This window comes from Olea europaea, unplaced genomic scaffold, assembly GCF_002742605.1.
Source record: "Olea europaea var. sylvestris unplaced genomic scaffold, O_europaea_v1 scaffold657, whole genome shotgun sequence".
NCBI classification, from domain to species: domain Eukaryota; kingdom Viridiplantae; phylum Streptophyta; class Magnoliopsida; order Lamiales; family Oleaceae; genus Olea; species Olea europaea.
In genome coordinates, this window is record NW_019264943.1 from 307,080 (window position 1) to 329,261 (window position 22,182).

At 33.6% G+C, this 22,182-nt stretch overlaps 1 protein-coding gene and 1 long non-coding RNA gene across 5 annotated transcripts; one reads left to right on the forward strand and one right to left on the reverse strand.

The window, feature by feature from the left end:
- Window positions 1-7,266: 7,266 nt before the first annotated feature.
- On the forward strand, window positions 7,267-11,021 carry LOC111390190 (coiled-coil domain-containing protein 94 homolog). Of its 4 annotated transcripts, XR_002701863.1 has the most exons (3): window positions 7,267-8,926; window positions 9,157-9,206; window positions 10,388-11,021. XR_002701863.1 is itself a non-coding variant. In XM_023015197.1 (2 exons), the coding sequence occupies exons 1-2, from the start codon at window positions 7,437-7,439 to the stop codon at window positions 8,827-8,829; spliced, it is 909 nt and encodes a 302-aa protein (XP_022870965.1). In that variant the 5' UTR covers window positions 7,267-7,436; the 3' UTR covers window positions 8,830-11,021. The 4 variants fall into 4 exon arrangements, 1 of the variants encoding a protein (XP_022870965.1); XR_002701862.1 differs by having other exon boundaries at window positions 7,267-9,206; XR_002701861.1 differs by having other exon boundaries at window positions 9,157-11,021.
- Window positions 10,058-12,559, reverse strand: LOC111390191. Its single transcript, XR_002701864.1, has 2 exons — window positions 10,621-12,559; window positions 10,058-10,488 (listed from the first exon to the last, which is right to left on the reverse strand). It is a non-coding gene; the product is annotated as an uncharacterized LOC111390191 (long non-coding RNA).
- Window positions 12,560-22,182: the final 9,623 nt, after the last annotated feature.

A 22,182-nucleotide genomic window follows, 5' to 3' on the forward strand; every position in this document is an offset into this window, starting at 1 on the left:
AGATCATTTTACAAAAATGAGGTACAAAGTTTAATTAATCATAAATCAAGTTTTAATTATACATTTTAATATTATAATTAACCCACCCCAAGCCTTAAATTTGTTTCCCATTTCTAGATCTTTCTCATTTCCTATCTATCTGCCAGTTTCTCCTATTCGACGACACGATATTCAGTGACGTCAACATGGAACTTTTAGCGTTGAGGAGCAGCCATCATCGATGTTGTTGCACGCGGATCAATGGTTTCATTGGTACACAAAGATCGCAACGATCGTGGTTTCGCCTGCGCCGTTGCATTTGCCTAGGGATGTCAGCCCCACTTCTTCTCTTCTCAGCTTTGTCGATTGACACTGTTGCGCACGGCAGCATCACTACAATGTGGTGAGTTCGATGCATTGTGGTGGTGAGTCTAGTGTGGGGGATCTAGGTATCGGTGTTGGTGAGTTTGGTGCAGTGCATTTCATGTGTTTGGGTGGTGTTGGTGACATTGTGGGATGACGGTATGGTGATGGTGGTGTGGTGGATTAAGGTAGGACGACAATGGTGGTATGGTAGCGATGATGCAACCGGTGCTCGTGTTGATAGCGGTGATTTGGGTGGTGTTGGTGAGGTTGGGAGTAGTGTATTGTTGGGTGTGTTTGGTAGTGGCTGTAGTGGTGGTGTTGGTAGTGGTAGGATCTGATTTGTTGTTGGTTTTTGGATGATGGTAGTTGCGATGGTGGTGGTGGTCATGGAAGTGGCGACGGTGGTTGTTGGTGGGACAACGTGGGATATGGGTGTTTGTCAGTGGTTGTGGTGGTGTGGTGCAAGCGTTGGGATGTGGTATTGCCGGTGCGATTTTCAGCAATGGAGGTGTTGCGATGATGGTGGTGGTTAATGATGGTGATGGTGGCAAGCAATTGGCAGTGGTGTTGGTGGCGGTGGTCTATGACCAATTATTTGGTGTCCATGACCAAGTATTTGGTAGATTGTGACATAAAAATTTGATAATTTATGATCGAAAAATAATATGTGACCAACAAATTTGAAAATATGTGACCAATAAATTTGAAAATATGCGATCGATATAAAACTGTGACCTATAATTTTTTTTGATTTATGACTGACGAAATAAACTTTAACTTATAAAATTTTTGATTTGTGACATCAAAATATTTTGTGACCAATTAATTTGATAATATGTGGTCAATAAATAAATTGTGGCCTATAATTATATATTTGTGCCCATTAATTGTATAATTGTGACCTTGTTATATTTAATTAATGAATATTTTTAATTAATTAACTAAGAAACCTAATTTTTGCATTTTATAAACTTAAAACTTCGTTTTTGAAGTCTCTAAACTTAAGACAAGATTTGTGAATTTTTTCCCATTTATAGTGAATAATTTTATTGAGAAAGAGGAAAGTCTAAATAAAATACATCCCGACCACCACATAATACCCAGACGGTCAACCCAAACCCAACAATGAAAATATAAGACTTTTTCTATTTTATATTGTATTTTTCCTCATTTCCTTTTACTTTTATTCTTGAAAACCTCGAAAAGTATTAGATTATAATCAAATCAATAAATCTCTTATTCATTATATCGAAGGAAAATGTCACATTAACAGAAGAATTTGGTCTGATTGTTTGATAGAAGATGGTTTGGCATTTTGTGATTGGATCAGAAATGTGACTGTATTTTAAACAATCCAACGATAGAATACCACTTTATATAGAAGCAACTAAAACAAGAAATTTCGAACAATATTATTCTTTAAGCATATGCTGGGAAAAAGTCAACTCTTTTTATGTAATTGAGAATTTCTATTTGACTGATTATTTTCCTCTAGAAAAATTTCTCTTTAATACTTTATTCTGAAAATAAATTGAAAACTTGCACTACATACCGTATATTTTAAATTTTCGCTATAAATATTGTAGTATTGTACCAAAAATTAACTTTTCATAAAAAATAATTTCGAGTTCTCCTTTAAAAATTACCAAGTAGGCCAAAATATGCATAATAGAAAATAACAAATCACAAACTTTGTAGGGAAAAATTCATAGTTTAGGTGTATCGTTTACACCAATTCACAAATCAGATGAATAGCTCAAAAATTCAAAATTCAGGTATCTATAAAATTAATTGAAAATATTTATTAATTAAGTATAATAAAGTCACAGTTATACAATTAATGATTACGGATTCATAATTATAGATCACGAATTTATTTTCTGATCACATATCATTAAATTAATTAGTCACATATTATTTTGAGGTCACAGATCTAAAATTTACATGTCTCAGATTACTTCAAGGTTAAATTAATTGGTCACAAATTGTCAAATTCTTAGGTCACACTTAAACAGTTAGTCACAAATAACTAAATGATTGGTCACATGCATCAAATAGTGGTCACATACCAGCACAAAACATCCACCACACAAACACTATTACCATCAGCATAGAAAACACCATCTAAACCCCAACTCAAACCGCCAAATCTATGACCACAAAATCGCTATCACCATCACCACCACACGAAACACCGTCCAAACCCACAAAATTGCCACCAACCCAAACTATTGCTTCACGCAGGTTGCTACAGTGTTTTGGCGATTTCATTTCACCATCGAAGTGGTGGATCTGCTTCGCGATTTCATTTCACTACCTCAACTTGTGGTAATTCACAAAGGGAAAAGTGCTACGACATGGTGCTTCTTCATTACAGTAGTACCAACGAAGGGTACTCCGACAACGACATGCTTCGATGGCGACGGCTTCTGACGAAGAGGAGCGGGGAAGTGATTAGGGTTTTTAATTGAATTGGATGGGTTAATTATATATAATACTTGATTTTTGTATAAATAAATTTCATCCTTGAATTTTGAATTTGGAAGTTTTAGTACCTGTTTTTCTGTAATTTCCTATTTATAATATGACTTTTTTTTAGATTTGTTTATTTGGAGAAAAATAATAATCTAAAAGGACTTTTCTTTTAATTCCAATTCAAATCAAATGCAATTAATAATTAATTATAACTCTTATAATTTTTGAACCCTACTTCCAAAAGAACTCTTTTCTTTTGAATATTTATAATATGGAATGGAAATGATTTTGGATTAAGGAAATATTCTAATTTCAAAACAACTCCTTTTTTTTTCTCATTTATTTATTTGGAGAAGGATACCAATCTAAAAATGACTTTCCTTTTAATTACAACGTAAACTTTAAAGAATGTATCATTTTCAGTTTTCTCATGTTCCTCTTCCATTATTGCCTTGTCCTCGAATATTGAATTGATATATTTTACTTAATTGGTGCAGACTAAAAAGAGAATTTTAACTTAACTAATTTTCAAATTTTTGGTGTGTGACTATCCGATATGATGTTTTTGTTTGTAGGTAGCTAAATTAGTTAGTAAGAGATTTCAAAGTGAAATATATGCTTATTGATGTTGCTATGATCAATTAAATTGTCATTTCTATATCTTTTTTTTCTTTTTGAAGGGAAGAGGATTTGTATCTGCTATGTTTTCTGCCAAAGAAAATGCAAATGAATGGAAGTAGAATCCTTGTTCCTTGACGACGAAGAAATTTAATGAAAATGTTAACGATAATGATCAAATACAATCATCTGAATTATCCTTTAGAATTGATTTTTCTAACAAATTTGTATTCAATTTTAAGAAATTAAAAACCATTGGAAGAATATGTTTGAAAAAATGTATGGTTTGAATATTTGTGAAATTTACAAATTACACCCCCTATATAGGGTATAATTACAATTTACGTACTAGACTTTATTAATTTACATTTTGTGTACAGTATTTTGCACCCAAAAAAAAAAAAGCCATTTGTTGTAAATTTTAAAAATATGTAATTATAAATAGCCAAACAAATAAAAATATCTTAACTAAAATAACAAATTACACCTTCTATATTTAACGTTTTGTAGACTATATTTATAATTATTTTTCTTGAAATATATTTTTTGTATAAGATTTATAAAATGTATTATCTTCTTTTCCTAAATTTTAATGTCAAATCAATAAAATATTACTTTAGTAAGTGCTTGTTTGGTAGAAATTTTGTTAATTGATTTTTTGACCATTAGAGATAAAGTGGGTCTCACTTGCGAGAGAAGAATTCAAAAATGACGGCTGAAATAGTGAAATAACGGTTAAAAAATTGATTTTAATTGGGTTTTAAGTCGTACCAAACATGCTCAAAGTTACTAAGCGCCTGTTTGTTTCTCATTTTTGGAAGAATGAGAATGAAAAATATAGTTGTTATGGACCCTACACAAGAGATAAAAATTTAAATTTGGTGGTTAGATGTGATGGATAACGGTCATATTTTTCATTTTATGAGGAGAGAATGAGAACCAAACAAGGGCTAAGTATTGAAAAATTAAGAGCCTGTTTGGGAGTGATTTTGAGAATTGATTTTTTGACCGTTAGGAAAAAAGTGGGGTCCACCTGTGAGAGAAGAAATCAAATATGACGGTTGGAATAGTAAAATAAAGGTCAAAAAATCAATTTTTTAGGTGAAAAAATCGCTCCAAACAAGCCCTAAGAAAATGCCTCAGTTGACTCTTCCAACGTCCGAAAGTCAAATAGAAATTCTTAATTTCTGTTATATTAAAGGAAAAAAAAAAGTTTCAATAGAAAATTTTAAAAATGATCAATAAAATAATTTAGAATGTTATTTTGTAGCTATAAAGTTGAGTAATTTTGCAACTTAAATATTTGTTATGAATACTTGCATAGTTTTATTGATATCTATTACAAATGAATTTTTCCTATTTGAGAGAAAGCTTCATAGGAGATAATAATTTATAAAAATAACAAATATATATAACTCTGTGTAAAAAATGAAAATGGAAAAATTTTATGTAAATAATGCTGTGAGAGGACTAAAATGAATCAATGTAATACAAAGTTTTGTGATTCGTTATTTTCAATCATGGATATTTTGGCCTACTTGGTTATTTTTGAAGGAGAATTTGAAATTATTTTTTTAGCAAAAGTTAATGTTTGGAACCATACTGAAGTATATATAGTGTAAATTTAAAATATATGGTATGTAGTGTAAATTTTCAATTTTTTTCAGAATAAAGTACTAAAGAGAAATTTTTCTACAGGAAAATAATCAGTCCTATATAAATTCTCAATTACATATAAAGAGCCGACTTTTTCCCAATATATGCTTAAAGAATAATATTGTTCGAAATTTATTGTTTTAGTTGCTTCTATATAAAGGACTTTTTCAAAATTGAAGTAGATAAAATCAATATTTGATATAATTATAATATAACGCGACATTCTATCGTTAGATTGTTTAAAATACAGTCACTTTTCTAATCCAATCACAAAATGCCAAACTATCTTCTATCAAACAATCAGACCAAATTCTTCTGTTAATGTGACATTTTCCTTCGATATAATGCATAAGATATTTATTGATTTGATTATAATCTAATACTTTATGAAGTTTTCAAGAATAAAGGTCAAAGGAAATGAGGAAAAATACAATACAAAATAGAAAAAGTCTTAGATTTTGATTGTTGGGTTTGGGTTGACTGTCTGGCTATTATGTGGTGGTCGGGATGGATTTTATTTGGACTTTCCTCTTTCTCAATAAAATTATTCACTATTAAATGGGAAAAAATAAAAATAAAATTTAAAAATTCTGGGGCATTATATAATCATGGGCCTTAGGCGACAACCTAGATTTCATGGTTCAATTGGCTATGCTTTTGGGAGGGTTCGAGGTAAAAGATAAACTATTTCTGTTACGTGTTGTCATACTCGGCCAATCGACGTGGGCTTATGGCCCACTCAATCCGAACCACGTGGCACTCTAGTGGAAGTGGGCTAAATGGCCGATGCCCTTTATGCCGAAGCTAGTGAAATTAACCGAGCCTCATCTGCTGAGGCCTGTGAAAATTGCTGAACCCCTACAGCGGAAGTATTACGTGTCTTGCAGAAGCCTTGAATCTGAAGTAGAAGCCTTCGAACCATGAAGGGACGTCTTCCATGATCACTTCTCCCAAGAGATCTCCTACATAAGGATCTGGTTAGAATGATTGATGAAACGTTTGTCATAAGTACATATGTCAGGTCTTATCACTAGCATGGGGACTCTGCACAAGCAATAATGCACAACAAGCTAACAAGTCAAGAGTGATACCTAGGATTGGATGTTTGAATTGAGAAGATGAGGTCACATGTCACCTCATCTAAGGGCTCTCATTTCACATGTAACACTATAAATACTTCCCTTGTATAATATCGAAAGGCTAATGCAAGAATCAATACAAAAAATCACATTTTACTCTCTTATTATCTTTACAATATAATGCGAGTTCACACGCATTTACATTCACTTTCATGAGCACCGATTGGTAATTATTGTACAATCGGATTAAGAACGTCCCGCCAGATTCTGAACGTTCTCGTCCCGCGTCTTTGAGCTACTCCTACGCCCCTGATTCGTTCGTTCTAGACCGTCCACGTGTCTTAGCGTGTAGGACCTTCGCTCATGTGTGCGCGGGTGGGTCCGACATCTGTTGGCAACACTTTTTGGAGTCAACAATTTCTTCAAAAAAAAAAATGTTTAAGATCAAGTTTTCAAAGAGACTAGTTTCAATTTCTAATATTTAGAATGGACTAAATTAGCAAATTAGGATGAATCAAGTGATTCGTGGGTTTAAATTTTAAAATTTAGGTATATGGATATCTTCATGGTATTTGGTAAAAAATTGTGTAACACGACAATATAAGGTAAAGCCACATTGGATATCCGCTTGGCGAAAGTTCCTTGTCACTAATTCACGTGCGCTCTTCTCACAATTTTTACAAGTGTTTTAAAAATGGTAGAATGATCGATTAATTAAATTGAAATGCATGTCACTAATATTTGAAATTTTTTCATTTGAATTAGAATTAAAAGGAAAGTCCTTTTTAGATTAGTATCCTTCTCCAAATAAATAAATGGAAAAAAGAAAAGAGTTGTTTTGAAATTAGGATATTTCCTTAATCCAAAATCATTTCCCAAATTATAAATAATCAAAAGAAAAGAGTTCTTTTGGGAGTAGGATTCAAAAATTATACGAGTTTTAATTAATTATTAACTGTAGTTTATTTGAATTGGAATTAAAAGAAAAGTCCTTTTAGATTAGTATTCCTCTCCAAATAAACAAATGAAAAAAAACAATTATAAATAGTCGATCAATTCTAATTTTATAATACAATACAAAATCATCTAATTTTTCTTGCTCCCCAAGTTTTTGCATCTGCCAACGTTTCTCAAAATTTCTCGAGAGTTTCAGTTTGTTCGGAACAAAAGATTTGAGAAGTATTATCCATCTGATCAACATCAATACCATTTGTGCTGAATCCATTAGCATTTACAAATTGTTCTGTCTGTATTTCTACTAGAATGGGAGAAAGAAAAGTGCTAAACAAGTATTATCCACCGGACTTCGATCCGGCAAAGATTCCACGGCCGCAGCAGCCAAAGAAAGAGCAATTCCCTATCCGCAATATGCTTCCCATGAGCATTCGTTGTAAAACTTGTGGGAATTCCATGTATAAGGGTACTAAGTTTAATTCGCGCAAAGAAAAAGCCATCGGGGAGACTTATTTGGGAATTCGAGTTTTTAGGTTCTATATTAAATGCAGCAAATGCTCAGCGGAAATAACATTCAAGACAGATCCACAGAATTCGGATTATGCTCTTGAGTGCGGTGCCACGAGAAATTTCGAACCTTGGCGTGCAGAGGATGAAGAGAAAAAGAAAAGGATTATGGATGATATGGGAGATGTGATGAACTCATTGGAGAATAGATACTTGGACTCCAAGAGGAAACTGGATATCCTAGTTGCTTTGGATGACGTCAAGTCTATGAACTCGAGACATGAAAGGGTGAGTGGAGATTCGATGCTCGAAGCTTTGCAACAGAAAAGCGAGATGAATGAAAGGAAATTGGAAGAAGAGGATGAAGCTCTTATAGAATCCGTGTTTAGGGGGGCACGAAAGCATATTTTACGAAGGATTGATGATGAAGAAGATTTAACCACGTTTTCACCAGAGAAGAGAAGAAAGCTATCCACCGAGCTTGCTAACCCAACGGATTCTTTACCGAAAGGCAGTGTTCATGTCAGCTTCAAGAGTCGAAATAATGGTAAATTCATTCTGAAGTCTTCATCGGTTACAGTTTCTATTCTTAAGAAACCACTTCCCGATTCCAATAGTAACAAGGCAGGAAAGGAGAAGCCGAAGAATCAGGAGGCGGGATCCATTGCAAGCAGTGGATTACAATCATTATGCCAACAATATGGAGGTAATGAAGACGATTGATCGCAAAGAACCATCCACTTGTGTCAGATTGGTAGTGTAATTGTATTTGTATTTAGTTTGGTGAGAGGCTTGTTTCATAGTTAGAGCTTGATTTCTTGACTGATACTAGCAGTATATTGTATATAGCATCCAATTTTTCATGTAGATTTTTGCAGTTTTTTATCATACGATTTTGTGTTTCTTGAAGCTAAATAATTTACTTTCATATGCATTGTGTTAGTAAAAAGGGAAGATGGAATAGGGAAATAAAAAATCATCGATCCTTCCCACGGTTGTGGTTCTTCTACTGTATGCGAAGGCTTCTGATTTATCCAACAATTGAGTAGCTTATATGTGATATATAATTAGCCGCTTGAGGAATGTGCCCTTAGTAGAGCTAATGTCAGATTGTGGCTAGTTTTTGATTATATCAACTTAGCTCGATGCTAATTTTAATGGGTGATGTGGACTTATCGTTTAAATTTCAGGTTAATTTCAGGTTCTGTTCTGCAAGCATTGACAACTGGTCTACCATCACAAGCCTATGCCCACTTTGCCAGAATGAGTTTCAATTGATAACATGTGTACCTGTGAGTATCTAAAGTCGTTCGAATTTTTGGACCCTTCTCCATCATCATTTTGATGTCCTTGTGTGTTCACACTTTTGGCTGCCAAGCCTGTCTGTTTCTTTTACTGTTACGACCTATGCACGTGATGATTCTTAACGCGATTGTTATAAAATTAACAATTTGATCCTTGAAATTCTACACTAATATCCTAACCAGGAAATAGTTACTTGTGCATATTGTGGTTAATGAAGGTATATGATACGATCAGTGGCAGCAAGATTGATAAGGATGCACATCCAATGTAAGCACTAATGACTTTGTTATAGCTATTTTGTTCTCTTATAATATGGACTTTTCATGGTATGTTTCCTATAGTGGTCTACTGAGTAACTGGAAGAGAGTTGGTGCATAGAGAAGCTATTTGTTTGGTTTGAGGATGTGGGAAGGAGAAAATTCTCTCCGACTCCATGCAATCCCTTTGATCCAAAAATTGGGAGGAAAGAGAACACAATAAGCAACGTTATTTGTTCATAACCGAGGACATACTTGTAACCACCTATATTTTGGAGGTCAAAGGATATAATGATCAAAGTTCATTCGCCAGTACATTTTAGTTATAGATGGATTGTTTCTTGAACTTTGTCCCATATTATTACTCTGACTAGAATGAAGGAAGTAACAAGCTAAGCAAGAAACCATGAAAATAAGATAGAGCAATAGAGGGTATGCCCGGTGTACTTGTATATGAAAGTTTTGATCAATGAAATTTACTTTTACTGATAAAAGAAAAAATGATAAGAGCAGCAGAGCATTGAAAGACCCAAGAAATGGCTTTGGATGAACCACTTATAAATAGTCTCATGAAGATTGTTCCCCTCTACATCTTGAGTCACGTTTTATGGTTATTGAATCACTTCATGCATAGTTGCATCACTTGCTTGAGAAACATGAACAGAGTTCCATGTAGCACTGGTTTTCTTGAAAGACAAAGCCTTCTCTGAATAGACGAAATTCAAATGAGTAAAATAGACTTATGAGACCTTTGTTAGATCCTCAAGCATTATCTTTAGGGGTGATGTACATCCAATTCCACTTTAAGACCCATTTATGCACAACAGGAAGTGACCATATTTAGCCTTAGGAAGACGAAACTGTAAAACATCAAATGGCAGAGCATGCCATTGAAGACAATGGATATATATTGTAGAACCATTATACCAAGGAAAGACAAAGGAAATAAAAGAGAAAAATCAATGAACTGCTGATTTTTTACAAGTGATGCCTCTAATCTCTAAAGAAACCTACAAAACACAGTCAAGTGTTGCGCCTGAACTAGACGTTCTTTATCATCACGAGAAGAAAATAAATAGCATCCTCCTTTTCAAAATTGGCATCTTATGTATGAACTCTTAGCTAGATGGTGCCAATCCTATAATTTTTGTTTTCTCAATTAAGAAAAGCACTTGGATCTAATATTGCCAGCCAGACACTTCCACCACACCTTGACACCAACCTGGAATGGATTGTGGAGCCTGAGAAGGCCTTGGGAACCCGGCAATCACCCAGAGGACACCGTCACCGTCCTGTGTTTAAGGGGCACCAAAGCATATTATAAGAAATGAGGCGAATGAAAGAAAATTGGAAGAAGAAGATGAAGCTCTTATAGAATCTGTGTTTGAGGGGGGCACCAGAAGAAGATTTGCCTGTATTTTCACCTGAGAAGAGAAGAAAGCTATCTACTGAGCTTCCTAACCCAACGGATTCTTCAAGGAAAGGCAGGTTTCTTGACAGCTTCAAAAGAAGAAATATACCATTCACTCTAGAGTCTTCATCCGTCACAATTTCTATTCTTAAGAAACCACTTCCTGATTCCAATAGTAACAAAGCAGGAAAGGAAGAGTCAAAGAATTAGGAGGCAGGATCCATTGCAGGCAGCGGATTACAATCATTATGCCAACAATATGGAAGTGATGAAGACGATTGATAGCAAAGAACCATCCCACCTGTGCCAGATTGGCAATGTAATTGTATTTGTATTTAGTTGGGGGTAAGGCATGTTCCGTAGTTGGATCTTGAGTTTTTGACTAATACTTGGAATATATTATATTTAGCATCCTATTTTTCGTGTACTAGTAGATTCTTGCTTTTTTATTACACAATTTCATGTTACTTGAGGTTAAATAAGATACTTTCATATGCATCGCATTAGTAGAAAGAGAAGACGCAATAGGGGAATAAGTATATTTTACCCCCGGTTCAAAGACACCTTATTCCCAAGGTGGAAATTAGGAAATTGCTGGATGATTGAGGTGAGGCCACAGATTCTCAAGATGCTTCTGATTCAGGGAGTCTCTTCCTCTGGAGCAGAACCTCTTATCCTGGAGGGCATCCTACGAGTGATTCTCGGATTCCCTAGACCTTTTCAGGCTCCACGATCCATTCCAGGTTGGTATCAAGGTGTGGTGGCAGTGTCTGGCTGGCCATATCTTTATTGTCAATAATGGATATGGAAAATGAGATCACTGCCTTGAAAGGAAGGACCATGAAACTTTTAAGAGGAGGTTGAGCTTTGACTTGATGAAAGAAGTGCTCTCTAGCAAGAAATATACTGTCCGAAAGAAGAAATGATGACTTGAACAAAAGTATATTTTAGTTTTGGAGTAGGTAAATGCATTAGGCATTACCCCAATGTCATTGGGATCATCAGTTATGGTATTGAAGGATGAGAATTTAAATCTGAAGGAAACTTGCTCTAGAAAACAAAATGAGAAAGTAAATTTCTTGAAGAAACTGGAAATATTGGAGCAGTTTCTTGAGAAAACTTCTATATTGGAAATCTCCTTATCATATTTGAATGCTGAACTAGGGATGGTCGGAGAACGGATGGAAGCACTGATCAATCCTACCGATCTCTTTTAGAGGAAAAATCCTTCATTCACGACTTTATGACTTCATAGATATATTTCCCGGTTGTTTATATCCTCTGCCAAGTGGGTCTCCGTTAAGTCGTGGTTGAAGGTTGAGAACTCAGGGGGCTTTAGCTAGGATTTTGATGATATTGTTGGCGTTGGCAGTGGTGGAGAAGCATAGAACAACGATCGCCACAATGGTGGCACAGCGAAGTTGCATTATGGTCATAGGCTCCAAAGGAGAATGAGAGTTGATACTCTTATCGCGCGCCAACGGCTTCTTTTCACCAAGATGAAGCATAGAAGTGTAGAAATTCCTAGAAAAGCATTTGATTCTGCGAATTTGATGCATTAAAATAAAATATTACATCCAAGTTGTAGTATGTGAACCCATAATTAATTTTGCATGTCGATGTAGATGAATCGATGTTCTTTGAGAGCACGGCAGCCCAGGTAGAAGAAAACGAATCAAGAAAATGCGCCAGATTTAAAAGTATAATTCTGATTTTTAAGAAATTTTGAGAGATGTGAGCTGTACTCACTAGGGTACTTTTTCTAGCGCCAAGCTATGATGTTCAAAAATGCCGTGGTCAATTTTAATCAGCTTAATTGATAATTTGAATGAGGTAATCAGCTGAAATAGCAAGAAAAAAAGGAATTTGCATTCATAGGAGTGTATTGGAGAGAATACATTGAGTCCTCTAGGAAAATACCCTTTGCACATATTTATAGATTTCTAATCAGGCAACTTGACCACTTAATATCACATTGGGAGGGTGTCTGGTGAGGATTAAAATTAGATTTTTAGTAAATTTTGACAAAATATTTTGAAATACGTGTTTGAAAAGTTGTGGGACGCATGAAAGATGTGGTTAATATTAATTGTTGGACTTTAACTCATATTAAAATTTGATTAAAATCTGAGCCAAACAGGGGCCAAATATAGTACCAACCTAAAATTGCATGCTACTGCCCAGGATGCTGATTGGTTGTTGAGGTTGACCGAACAAGTTATCATGGCCTAAGTCATGATTACCTATTACTTAAGTAATCATTGCTTATTCCTGATTGGTCGAGAATGAGATGCTGACGTCATGGATGCCACTTGTCGCTTTAGTAGTGATTGTTTGGGTGGTGATGACATTACTTAAGAGACTTATGCTCAAAATTGCAATTATGATGTTTCTAAACGACGGCGAGTAGAGCTACCTATCATTGGATGAGCTTACCTCTAAACATGGTAGAGCTGACTTATCATTAGACGAGCTAACCTAACATTGTTGAGCTGACCAAGTGATCTCTTAGTCCATCGTTTTTGAAGTGACTATTGAATCTTCATAAGCTCTCCTTGAAATAAGGTAAGGCCGAGTTGCTTTTTTGGGCACCAACAATTCATATTTGGTTCTATACTCGAATATAAAGTGATTTTTGCTTTAAGAGATCGATACGGGATTCACTAAAGTATTATAAGTTTTAAAGTTTTAGCAATGAATATCCATAGAGCTTTTCAATGATACAGATTTTCCGTATGTTAGGTAAAAGTGAGAATAAGCAATATAAAAATAATAATAAATACACAGAATTACGTGAAAATCATAGACAAGAAAAAATCATGGCCCGAGTAGGAAAAATCTGCTATATCAAAGTTGAGTATAAGAGGAGTTTTGGATGATCACGCTGAATGATATAATGAAACTGCAAAATACATTTTGTATAAGTACAGGGTAAATAATAAAACAGAGCTTTGAATGCAACTACGAGGAAAAAAAAAGTGCAAACAACTGCCATATATATTTCTATGTAAATCTTATCAAACAAATCTTTCTTCATTGACATATAAACGAGCATTTTCACCATTTTTCGAATAAGCCATTGGCTTGAAAGTAGACAAAATACTATCCGAAGTAATCACTTTTTAACCGATAATAATTAAGTCCAAGATTCCTCCACTCCATATTTCTTTATCACCCATATACCAACATGAAACTCGCTAGCGGTGTTTAAAGAAAGACATACTCCTAGAATATCCAACTCAATGCTAACATTCTCGATCAGAATATCTATTGATAGTATCAATTCATAATGATTCTCATTCTCAAAACTAAAACCCATAATTTTAAATGATTTGTCCAAATACATATGGGAAATATTGTCAAGAAGTAGGAGTGGGCGCGGGTCGGTTCAGTTCGGTTCTAAACCAAAATTTTCGAGCATCTAGTAAATGGAACCGTCGGGTCCAAATATAATTATGGAACTGTTCGGGTTCGGTTCCGTTCGGTTCAGTTCGGTACTATAATTAAATTTTTTAACATTTATAACAACATTATATAAATACAACTACTAACACATTCAATAGTTTTGGAATGTCAGAGACTAGTAGACTACTTTGTTCAAATGATCGCTACGGTCAAAGTTTCGGTCGGTGGAGGTCAGAACTTCGATCGATGGTCATAGAGTCGATCAATAATTGTATAGATTTTGGAATGTCAGCGACACTGTGAGAGTGAATGCGAGAGTCGAGATAGCGTTATGCACTATAGTGTAGGTGTTTATAATTATTTAGTGGATTGGATCTTGTTGGACTAAGAAATGAAACAATAAAATGGGTAATTGGGCCAAAAATAAAAAAATTAGAAATGAAATAAATTATTGCACCAAAAATTTGGATTTAAAAATTGTTAATTTGTTTAGAAAAAAATAAAATTAGAATAATTTGATTTATTCAATATAAAAAAAAATTAAAAAGATTCGATTCTTCAGTTCTTAGTCTAGAATCGAGAACCGAACCGTACCCGTCGGTTCTCAATTCAGATACTCGTTCGGGTATTTAATTGGACAAGAACCGTCGGATTCGGTTCAATTCGGTTTTGAAGATTTGCCCAGCCCTATCAAAAAGTGAATGCAATGCTCCATTGATATGTACCTCACAGTGATTCTCATAAAAGGGTAATAGATAAGGAAAACATAGGACCCTGTTCCAAGAATTCGATTTCAAGCATAGAATTTTGTTACAAGAAAGCAAGAATAGGCAATACAAAAATAATAATAAGATCAGATAGATTTACGTGGAAACCATGACTAGAAAAAAATCATGGACAAATAAGGGAAAATTCACTATATCAAATATCAGTACAAGAGTAAGTTTTGGATAGTTGAAATGAATAATATAATGAAACCCTAAAATACAATATACAATGAAACACAACTTTAAATACAAACTGCAAATGAAAATAAAATGGGCAAACCTCTAACAAAGATATTTCTATGTAAATCATACAAAACAAGCATTTCTTAATTGACATTTAAAAGAGCATTTTCACCATTCTTTGAATAAGTCAATGACTTGAAAGTAGACAAAACACCATCCGAATTAATCTTTGCTTGACCAACTGATAGCAATTAAATCTAAGATTCCTTTACTCTATATTTTTCATTACCCATATAAGAACATGAAATTCTCTACCGATGGTTAAAGAAAAACTCCCTCTAAAAACATCAAATTCCGTGCTAACAATCTTAATCGGAATATCTGTTGACAGCATCAACTCGGCATAAGTCCAAACATTAAAACCTATAATTTTAAGTGTTTTATCCAAGTACATACGAAAATATCCTTAAGAAGCTAATTTGATACCACATTGACATGTATCTCACAGCAATTTTCATAAAAGGGCAATGGATAAGGAAAACACTAGAACTCGTTCCAAGAATTCAATTTCAGACTTAAATTTCAGTCTTAGAGAATGTTCTCTCTCCCACTACATTGTGAAATTCAATACTCCAAACAACTTTATAATCATTGAATCGTAACCCAACCTATACTATAGCATATAACTACGAATAATCAACGAATTCAATCGTGAAGGCATCAAGTAAATTCTTTTGTTTTCTAGAATACAAGTGGTTCAACCTCTAATAGAACTAATCCACTACAATAGCAAGACGTGCATTGAAAATTCCTAGAATAAATTGGGTATTGAACAACATGGGCTTCGTTAAGTGAATCCAAATCTCAAGAATGAGATCATATCTCCATGCTTTCATAAATGAGGCTGTAATTGGAGCATGTGGTGAATTGATGCAAATGTATCTTGATAAAATGATTACTGTCGATTATAGAGCACCAATTTTTTCATACAGTAAAGGGGTTGCATTTGATCAGCGAAGAATATTTCTTTGATGAGTTCTGAAGGAATACAAGATTATTGATCTTTAGGCAATGATTGCTAAAAGTTGTTGGGGTTATTATTTTTGAATGGGTGAAAGAAGGCAAATTTCTAAAAGACAAGGATAGCTTGTTGAATTTGAAGAACGGTAGACAAATTAGAAATAGAAATTAAAACTGGTATAAAGTTGAACCTTAATTTTTGGGTAAATTTCACATGGGGTTCCTAAACCTTTATGTTGATAATGATAGAAGCTGTGCCCATCTTAGCATAGCCGACAGAGCGCGTGATTTTTAAACCCCATGATCGTGGGTTTGATTCCCACAAATAGTATTTTGTACTCTTAAATAATTTTATTAATCTAACTATTCTATATTCAAATATAAAGTGGTTTTTTCTTCCAGAGATCCATATGGGGTTCACTAAAATGTTATGAAGTTTAAAGCTTTATCAAATATGAATATCCATACTGCTTTTCGATAATGTATATTTTTTGCATGTTACGTAAAAGTGAGAATAGACGATACAAAAATAATAACGAGAACACAAAAACTTACGTAAAAATTCCAGACGGAAAAAAAATCACAGGTGGAGGAGAAATCTATTGTATCAAAGATGAGTATAGAGAGGAATTTAGGACAGCTACAATAATAAAACAAGGCTTTGAAAACAAACTTTAGGATAAAATAGAATTCTAAATCTTTAACATTAGAATATATGATTCCTTCAAATCTCATCGAATTTATCATCTTACACTATTCTGTGGAATTTCACGATCCAGTGGCGTATCAAAAAATTGGTGATCAATAATCAACAGCGATCATTTCATCTAAATGTATTTGCATCAATCCATCATAACATGCTCCAATCACAATCTCGTTAATGAAAGCATAGAGATGAGACTTCATTCTGTAGAATTGGATTCATTTGTTTGAAGCCCATGTCGATCAACCTTAGTTTATTCCACTAATTCTCAACCATTTCTAACTATTACAATATATTAGTTGTAATAGTGGTGGAACCATTTATATTATGGAACCCTTTTTCAAAAAGACAAAAGAGCTTACCCGATATCTTTTATATTGAATCCAATAATTATTCATCTTTTTATGCCATTGAGCATTATAGGCTGGGTTATGATTCAAGAAACAATGATTATAAAGATGTTCGGGTGGTTGATTATCATATTTAGCAGGCAGTAAACATTCTTTAAGATTGAAATTTTAAGCTTGAAATTGAATTCTTGAAGCAAGGTCCAACGTTTCCTTGCCTTTTTTATGAAAATCGCTGAAAGGCACATGTCAATGGGTCATAGCATATGCTTCTTGAGAATATTCCATCCAAATTTGGACAAAACATATAGAATTATGGATTTTATTATTGCGAATTAGAATCATTACGAGTTAATGTTGTCAACAAATATTCCGATCGAGAATGTTAGAATGGAGGTGGATTTCTAGAAGAGTGTCTTCTTTATACGTCACTAACAATTTCATGTTGGTATATGGGTGATGAAAAAATATGAAGTGGAGAAATCTTGGACTCAATTACTTATCAGTTGTTCAAACGACGAGTAATTCAAATGGTATTTTGTCTACTTTTAAGCCATTGGTTTTTTCAAAAAATGGTGAAAATGTCAACGAAGAAAGGTTTGTTTATTGTAATTTACGTAACAATGTTTTTGTTAGTGGTTTGGCCTATTTATTTTGCCTTAAGATTTGTATTCTATGCATTATTATTATTATTATTATTATTATTATTATTATTATTATTATTATTATTATTGCACACTACACACACACACACGGTTTAGGTGAGTATGTAATAGCATAGATATAGTATATAGGGAAATAACATTATTTGTATTTGTATTGAAAACAATTGATATACTAACATAAAGTTTAAAATAATAATGTAATGTGTAAACTAAGGGTGATTTCTACATTTCAAAAACTGGATTTCATACAACTTCACAGTTAGTTACAAGCTACAAAAGTATCATGAAGGCAGGTATATATTCCTGCTAACTTAGCCTATATTGCTAGGTAAAATATATATGCATGGTGAACATATACATAAAATCCCTCACAACCCAAGGACATGTATTAACAACTACTTAGACTTACAATATCATATATACCTGAAGGAAGTGACATTTACTCAAAAATTTATGCTTATAATGGAGAACCATAGGAGTGATATACCATGTCTTTTGTCGAATTGTACTCTTCATGGAAATTTACAAACAAATTATGATTTAAAACCTTTTTTACTATAATATGCTATGACAATTTTACCATTAAGCCCTTGATTGAGTTCCATTCTTTTGAAAAAATGCATTTTTCAATAGTATTTTAACATCATTTCAACCACACAATCTTTAATAAAATAATATTAAATGCAAATCCAAATTTTTTTTTTATTTTTTAACTGCACATTTCTCATCAATACACTGTTCAAAGATTCATTCTCTCCCCCAAAATGGGGCTCAAACAAGGGCTAAGTTCATTACCTACTATAAAGAGGGTACTTAGGTTTGTCTTCTAAATTTTATAGACCATTAAGTTCACTACCTATTACAAAGAGGTACTCGGTTATAATAGTTTGTCTTCTAAAATTGAACTTCTTCAATGTCAAACATTTTCCTATAATTAAAATACACAAACTGTATATTTTGTTTCATTATTTAGTAGACACCTATTGTTAATTTAAGTTTCAAAAAGGAGCAAGAGATATCAAATATTATAAGACATTTCGGCAGCTCATGCAATCAAGGATTAAACAATCGTTAGTTAGAAGAAAAGTATTAGGACAAGCAAGCAAATTAATCATCACATAATGTATTAGAGGAAGTAAACAAATTAATTACCTTTGGAGCTTTGGCTTGTCATCTGTTGAGAAAGTAATTTCATGCATAGGCCCACATAATTGTCAATTCAAAAAAGGAAGCTACAGAATGCATAATGTTAAGGTATGCTAACGTGTTTTCAGTCTTGAAAGAAACGATGACATTATTTTATTAGCAATAAGTTAAAAAGACACTCAAATAAATTGAAAAAGATTGATCTCTATCAGCTTCCAAAGTCATCTCAATATAATTTTTTTTTTTTTCGGCCCAATACCCGACTATAAAAAGCTCTTTTCTCATCTCCATCTTCTGCCTCGTCCGGCTTCTGAAAATTATATAATTACATAATTTTCTAGTCATAGTAAAACAGAAGGAACTAAATAGATATAGTAACACATTGTCCAGAAGAAAAATAAAACAGTGAGTAAATTGAAAGTTAAAAAGACCAATGGGTGGCTAGCATACCAATATTCAATTTAGATCTAAAATTAAAACAGTGAATACATTGAAAGCAAAAAAGACCAATTGGTGCTAGCATATCAATATTCAATTTAGATCTAGTTAGATACATGGGCATAAATATGCCTATATATATATATATATATTTTTTTTCCATATTTTGCAACTGCAAGAAGCAGAGAGGCTATCTGCTAAGGCCTGATGCTATATGCTTGCTCAATACAGGATCTGTGATAGGGCCCAACACTTAGCCCCATTTGACCCCCCATTATTTGAAATTTTAAAGGTTAGAAATTATTATTATTATTTTTTTTTTTTTTAAGAGTGTGTAGTTAAAAAAGAAGAAATTTTTTTGGGATCAGCGTAATATTATTTTATTGAAGAATGTGTAATTGATAAGAAGAGAGAAAAATGAATTATAATTTAATGTGGGCCAAACAAAGGCTAAATGCAGTAGATGTAATGATCAGATATCAATTTTACCATGATATTAAATGATCCAAAGTCACTTTCTTTAGCCTAGATGTCAAATCTGATACAGTGGAGGCGTGAGATGAACACCTTGATGAATAGCCTCGTTGATTTTGACTGGTCAACTCCTCGTCATTCCCCTGACCTGAATAGAAGGCTGTAGAGACATGTGAAAATCGAAAACATGAAAAACAGCTAAAATCTTTGGGAAAAAATCCTTCTTCTAAGGAAACAAAATTTTAAAAATTCTCCAGATTGTGGTGGCAAAGGATGAAGGTAGAAAGTGCAATATTTGTGGTCTTGGCATGAGTTTTATAAAGTATTTATTCACAATAATGAATACTAATGGTACATCCAAACACGGACTATTTTCTCCATCTTTTTGACCACCTTTTCTTTTCTCATTAGCTGATGGAATGACAACGAGTGATGGTTGTGCTTACCTCTCTAATGTAATCCAATAATCAAAATCCTATAAGTTTTGGCACTATTTTAAAAACATAAATGTTGTCAAGAGCCCTTTAGGAGCAAAGTGCAACAGTCGTGACCGAGATGTAGTACTGTAGTTGGTTCCATGGTTCGTTGGTTGAGTTTAGACCTTCCAATCACATCAATTATTATTCTTAACCAACATCTATAAGGTATTATGGAAGTTGAAGTATTACCAAAAAGCTAGACATGTTTCCTGAAGGGACGTGAAATTTCGACGCACTTGTTTCCATTTTATGGGACAAAAGGAAAATACCCCACAAAAAGTAATTCTCAAATCACAAGATTCAACACTTAACACTAAAGTTCCCTTGAACATTCGCCCAAGTATTCCATAGCATGGTGACCCTATTATCTAAGCCGAAGAGTCACTTGAAACACCTACAAGCAGTGTAAAAGAACTATGCTTCTAGGCCACCATCATCAAATGAAGCTAAAGTTGGCGTCCTATTACATTCTCTAGCCATAGGCATCAATCGAAAAGTCAATACCTTGGGGATCTTAGAACATATTCTAAATATACATATCCAGAGAAAGGATAACCAAAATTCATGACTAACTGACCAAAACAATCACTAATTATTAGAATTTAGACAGACTTTGTAAATAAAATTCATGGTTGTATTCCTAACAAAACAAATATGTGATTTTTTGTATTTAAAAAAATCAAACGAAACATGTCATGCATTTACCAATTATCATGTACGAAGTTCATGGGACTACTATATTATTCAGTAATGACCTGAACTTCTTTCATAGCTCATGATAGGGTCTCTAAAATATTGTCCTACTGAGATTCCAGATTTCTCTACCCGGTCGTGCAAAGTGAGTATTTATGGTGTGCTTCCATGTTAAAGACCAACTCGTCCAATGAATTGACTGAAGGAGGTGAGAAAAGAATTTAGAGATTGTCTCCGCGAGGAAAAACTTTGCATCATATTGTTTTCTACACCAGTATTAACCTGAGAACAAGAGCAATGACTTCATTGATGAGAAAATGATTTAAACATGCACAACAGTCCTGCTCCCCTCCTGAAAACCTTTACGAGAACACAAGTTAAGATATGATTACGTCCTTTAATCCAACTTATCTTGTCTCTGAGTTCATTTCAAATGCTTGAAAGATATTTCATCCCAACTCCTGATATGTCTTGTTACCAGTCAAACGCTAAAGATAAAAGAGTGATTCAACTCTCTCAGGCCTCGTTGTGTTCTATGATGTTCCCACACATATCCTGAAATTCGTACAATCATAGAAATGAAAAAAAAAAAAAAAAAGGCAAGATCCTTACTTAGGAGTTAAGACCTAGTTTTATAAGTATTGGAAACCAAATAAGCAAAAACACTACCTGTCCTGAATGGAAAAAGTAGTTCTCTCCAGCCAATTTCACAAGCATTGATTGGTATAAATTATAACATGTCCAAGCAAGCTTCACCAGGAGGTCAAAGTCATTCCCTCAAAGTAAATAATGACCTACTCTGTAAGGCACTCTAAATATGAGTCTTCAACTTAAAATATTTGGATAATATACCTTTTTTGGCAACAATAAGAAGAGGAAATACACGAAAATGGTTCTTTCACTGTAGCAAAATTTGACATTGGTCTTTGACCCATTAAATGAATTAAAAAAAAAAAATTAAGTTAAAAAAAACTTCACAGTAAAATGTGATTTTACCCTTCAAACTGTTTGAAAAATTCAGTCTAACCGACCGACCGATCGAAGAACAGTCGCCAGAAATTTGACCGATCAACCATCGGCAACTACACCAACGTCGCAGTCAACGACCTGATCTACATCGAAAATAAAATAACCGGTTAGTTTTCATCACTTTTATCCAGTTAATGCGGTTCATGTGCAAGTTTATAGCATTTTCCCTACTAATTTCAGTTTAATTAGATCCATGGGCATGAGTAGTTAGATTGTGGGCATGCTG

Bases quoted from the DNA above. Each gene is read 5' to 3' on its own strand.
- LOC111390190 (XM_023015197.1), top strand. From the start codon at position 7,437: ATGGGAGAAAGAAAAGTGCTAAACAAGTATTATCCACCGGACTTCGAT.